The sequence below is a fragment of the Papilio polytes genome, unplaced genomic scaffold, assembly GCF_000836215.1.
Source record: "Papilio polytes unplaced genomic scaffold, Ppol_1.0 DF824135.1, whole genome shotgun sequence".
NCBI classification, from domain to species: domain Eukaryota; kingdom Metazoa; phylum Arthropoda; class Insecta; order Lepidoptera; family Papilionidae; genus Papilio; species Papilio polytes.
Window position 1 is genome coordinate 242,081 of NW_013525069.1, and position 5,152 is coordinate 247,232.

Here is a 5,152-nt window from a genome sequence, read left to right on the forward strand (position 1 = left end):
AAAAAAACAATAAGAAAAAAGAAACAGGCATTGTATTATCTTGAAATTTAATTTAAATTCACGTAAGATGGTAGAATGAAGTTTGTTTTTGTTTAAAGTTCAAGAGCAACAAGTAATATCTTTTAATAAAAAACCAGTATAAAATACCTTCCACTCTTATATGTGCAAACTGGTTCTGTCAAGTCGAGGATTCTTATTTCCTCCCCATTCGCCGATTTCATCCGTCCAAAACTTGTACAACAACGTGTTCTCTGTACATGATGCTAAGCGGGAATCGAATTTATTCCTTTGCCTGTACATTTGTGAAGCAATTCCAATTTACGCTTGCGGAACTCTATTCTACTTCCGATACCACTTGCATCCGCATTTCCCATGCCATTCATGATCAGGGTGAACTTTACATCGGATATCCGCAATTCTCGTTCCTAGGCCTTTATGCTTTACCTTTAAAGTATACACGAACATAAAAACGTCTTATAAAAAACATACAGATGTATACCTCATCTTTTTTGAAGTCGGTTTAAAATAACAAGTTATCTCAGTGCACGATTGTTTCACTATTTTAAAAATAACATAAACAATCTATTTTTTTTTACAATATCAAGCTTAGACTTGGTGAACCCACGTTGCATCACAACATCAAAGTACAGCCTATACGTTACTTCCGATCGATTAGATACAAAAAGTATTATCTTTACTATACTTACATTCCTCCAAACTATAGCTTTTACAACTAGCTTTAACCCGCGGTTTTGTTTGCGCGGTATTACAAAAAAACCTTGAAAGTGTACTTAAATACTTTTAGATCATTTGACTAAATTTAAAAAGTATCTCTAATGACATAGATTAGTGTAACAACCATATAATGTTGTTAATTACTTATAATATGAGTAATCGTTGTTTTTTTTGTATCCTCGTGAACATTGTTACCTTAACGTCAGTATAAATTCTCACTCTCGGTCATTTTGCAACAGTGCAGTTTTTAGTAGCATTTGTCACGGAACTTTCAGGCGCGTTCTAAAATGGTTCATTTAATATTATTGTTTAATGTTCTTTTGCTCGGGATAGTAAATTGTGGAGGTTAGAACAATATTCTATAATCATAAATAATTTTTAAGTTATGGTTCATTTCTTTGTCGAAATATGAGCGGATTTCATTATTGCTTTTCATTATTTTTTTCGAATTGGACCGAGTCTGATTACTGGGAAACTAGTAGTTTATCTATTTCAAGCAATGTGAGACAAAGCACGTGTTAGCTGTTCTCTCGTGTCGACAGCAACTGTCAACTCACTTTACCATGACTGTCGACCACCTATGTGAAAGAAAAGTTACTCATCATTTCTTTTATACTATAAATATCTATTTGTAAAGTGTCTGTATTATTGTAAATTTATTATTTTTAATACGTCATTTTTTAATGTTTTTTTTTTCAGTTTTACCCGCAGACAAATGTAAATTAGAAGACTCATCATGCTTAATACCGGCTTTCCAAAAGTCGCTTCCCATTTTCGTATCTGGGATACCAGAGTATGGTGTTGAAGTGCTGGATATAATGAATCTAGATGACGTGAAATTTGAGCTAGCGGGTCTAAATTTCGGTCTTAAAGAAGGCACTGTTAAAGGCATGAAACACGCCGTTATAGACGATGTTAAGTACGTTTTTTTATTTACTTTACTTATTTTCATAAGGTGGCAAACGAGCAAGCGGCTACCTTAATTCGCCGTAATTTCGAATCGACGGTGTCATTAGAGTCGCTCATAAATAGGATATTTCCCTTTCCTATGCTTCTCCTCCACTGTCTGACTGAAGAAAGAAAGAAAAGGGAAAGTGACTAAAATTAGGCCTCCGGTACCTCACTCATAAGACGAAACACGAAATTGGTCGCACTGCATGTCTTTTATCCGTGTGGTCGTGGCTTTAAATTGGCTGGTCCATTCATGCGAACATGTTCAAGCAGGCTCTACCATTATTTAAAATAGTGTCTTACTGAATGATAACTCACCTTTTGTTTATTTATTTTTAGCTGGCAAAATAGTACACTGGCTAGCTAACGTTTAGTGAATCTTGTCAAAATGAATGCCACTTAAATAACTTTGTTATTAGTAAAAATAGTACTCAGAATAGAAAAAGGATTCTCGCGGGGTGTGAATCAGCAAAAAAATTGGTCGACCACTTTATTGACATAACTTGACCACAAAATGTTACTTGGCGGGTTTTGCCACTATTTTTTATAAGTACGTAATAATGAAATAATTTTAAATGTCAAGTGGAATAGTTGTTGTTAATAAAATTATGTTTTATTTTTTACCTGTCGTTTCACGTGCACTTGTTTGACGTGATTTTAATAATGAAACAATGTGTTGATGAAATAATTCATGAAAAAAAATTGTATTTTTCAATTAGATTTTTGCTTTTTTATCAATGTTAATTGTTATTAAGGTAAAACGATGGGGACATAAACCAGAAAGTGTTAAGTTTGAATGTGGATGGCTACAAAGGAAGAGGAAGACCAAAGAAAGTATGGATGGATTGTGTGAAAGAGGATATGCTTAAGAAAGGAGTGGATTCAGATATAACGGCTGATAGAGATATATGGAAGAGCAGCACATACTACATACTTACATACATACATACATGCCGACCCTCCGCAAGGGATAAGGGCAAGTGGATGATGATGTTATTAAGGTGAGCCTATTTAAAATTGTATATTCTGTTATATATACTTTCAGATGGGATACTAAGAATAAAAAAATAAATGTGGACTTTCATGCGGACTGTAGCATCAAGGGCCATTACACAGCCTCGGGCCGCGTGCTCATCTTGCCCATTACAGGAGATGGTCAAATGAAACTTAAATTAAGTAAGTGAATTTAACGATTAAGTACGAAACAAGTGTTACATTGCTAGATTCTTCAAGAACCATAAGATTTTTTATTGTATTTTAACATGTTTTGTTATTAACTAGCTGTTTCTCGCGACTTCGTCCATGTGGAATTAAAAAAGTAGAAAAAGGTAGCCTATGTTACTTAGTGATAATGTGACTTTTTAACGGTGAAAGAATTTTTTAAATCGGCCCAGTAGTTATTGATTTATTTCAATATACAAAAACTCAAAAATATACATTTTTTATATTAGTACAAGTTGACAAATGAATGTCCAATCTATCCATCAGGCATCCGAACCAATGGGAAAGTTTTTTCCGTAAGACCGATTGTTCGGTAGGACGATCGGTCCCACGGAAAAAACCCATGCAGATAAATGTTTAAATTATGTCAAAAAAAAATGAAAAAAGGCATCGTGAAGTTTAATAATTTGCTAACTTTTCAGAAAATATCCATATAAAATTGGTACTGGACTACGAAATTGAGAAGAAAGATGGCAAGGACCACATTAAACTAAGTTCTTTCTCATATGAGTATGATGTCAAAGATGGCGCCCACTTCGATTTAACAAATCTGTTTAACGGAAACAAAGATCTGAGTAAGTATCTTAAAAACTACTAACTTAAAAATAATAAGTCTCGTTACAAGACATGATTTGTAAAAGTAAAGAGGATGAAAGTAGTGCCAGTTTTAGCGACCGGATAAGATTTTTACGACATTTTAACTTTTTTGAACACTAAACAGGTTATGTAAAGTAATTCGCAGACGCGTGACGCCCTTTTCTGTCCGGCCCTGGGCTATCGCCCAACCGCACCCTTGGCTTTTCTTGTTTTAACTTATTACATTTTTTATGTCTTTATAGGTGACCCTATGTTAAAATTCTTGAATGAAAACTGGAAGGAGATAACTAAGGAGTTTGGAGGTCCAATGATAGAGGAATCAGCTAAGAAGATCTTCAAAAGCCTTGTTGCATTCTTTTCCAAAAATGCTATCGCAGATATTGCTCACGTTTAACGTTAGTAGGGGTTTTTAAATTATTTTTTTTATTTAATAATTTTCTGTTGAAGTAATTTATTATGTTAATAAAAGTTAATACATTTTGGGTTTAAATAATGAGCGATATATTTTTTTATTATTCCTTTCAACAACACCTCGCTAACACTAACCACATATTTTTAGAGTTAAATCTTTATTTCATAAACCATTAATAAAAAGTTATTTTTGCTATCGTATCTCATATTACATGAGTAAAAGTTGATACATTCCAGGAGTTTGCGTTGTGATTTATTGACCGTTCTGTTGTATTGAATTTTTATGAGCAATTCGTACAGAGCAGATTTGTTATTCACAGTTTACTCCTGCATGTGAAATATTGAGAACAGTATTTACTTCTTTCTGTAAACAAATGATTACATTTAATTTTATTTTAAACACTATTGACATTATTAGAACACTGGAATTAAAAGACAAAGACAAAAAGTATTATGAATTATGAAGGAATTTTGACCCATGGGCGACCATAAATATAAATAATTACGTTTCGATTCATGGCTTTTCACTGGAATATTAAAAGTGGAATACATTCATGAAATGTATTAATTAACGGCGTTATCTCACAAGGCAATTAATACAACGAAAACTATCGAATGACAATTTTCAGCGAAACCAATTACGATCTCCGCAATGAAATCGGAAAATGTTTTATGACACTTTCGCAATTTTTAATGTTTATTGTAATTAGTACAAAGTTATTTATGCTCTGAAATTAAATTTATATTAGAAAGGACAGCTGTACCGTAGCTGGATAAACTGTGATTTTCATTGTCAAAATACTTAAGAAAAGCTTTTTAAGCTTTCACTGGCCGTTTAAAATGGCCAAACACTCCTTGGAGGTCAATAAAAACTACTTGATTCAGTTCGTGTATGCGAGGCCTTAGCTTACATAATTTATTCAACTTAATTTACACATGGCTTTACTTTAGAGGGTAAGAATCTTACATTAAGTAAGGGTTGCGAAATTAGCATAAAACAATTATTATTTTCAAAACAAGTATTGTTGGTTTATCTTTAACGTAAAACGTTTTAAATCCATGTTTATTAATCCTAAGTAAGTTAAGATATTATCATCAAACACACTGAAAATATATCTTGAGGACTAGATTTTTTTAGAGACAGGCAACGAGCAAGGAGCCACCAGAGTTTGCCGAAAAAAGAAGAGCAAAGCGATCGTTGCCCTTAGACATCCACTATTGCAGATGCATTGCGTAC

At 33.1% G+C, this 5,152-nt stretch overlaps 1 protein-coding gene across 1 annotated transcript; it reads left to right on the forward strand.

The window, feature by feature from the left end:
* Positions 1-971: 971 nt before the first annotated feature.
* On the forward strand, positions 972-3,989 carry LOC106099234 (circadian clock-controlled protein-like). The gene is made up of 5 exons (XM_013277699.1): positions 972-1,080; positions 1,435-1,654; positions 2,732-2,862; positions 3,330-3,482; positions 3,747-3,989. The coding sequence occupies exons 1-5, from the start codon at positions 1,023-1,025 to the stop codon at positions 3,896-3,898; spliced, it is 714 nt and encodes a 237-aa protein (XP_013133153.1). The 5' UTR covers positions 972-1,022; the 3' UTR covers positions 3,899-3,989.
* The last annotated feature ends 1,163 nt before the right edge of the window (positions 3,990-5,152 follow it).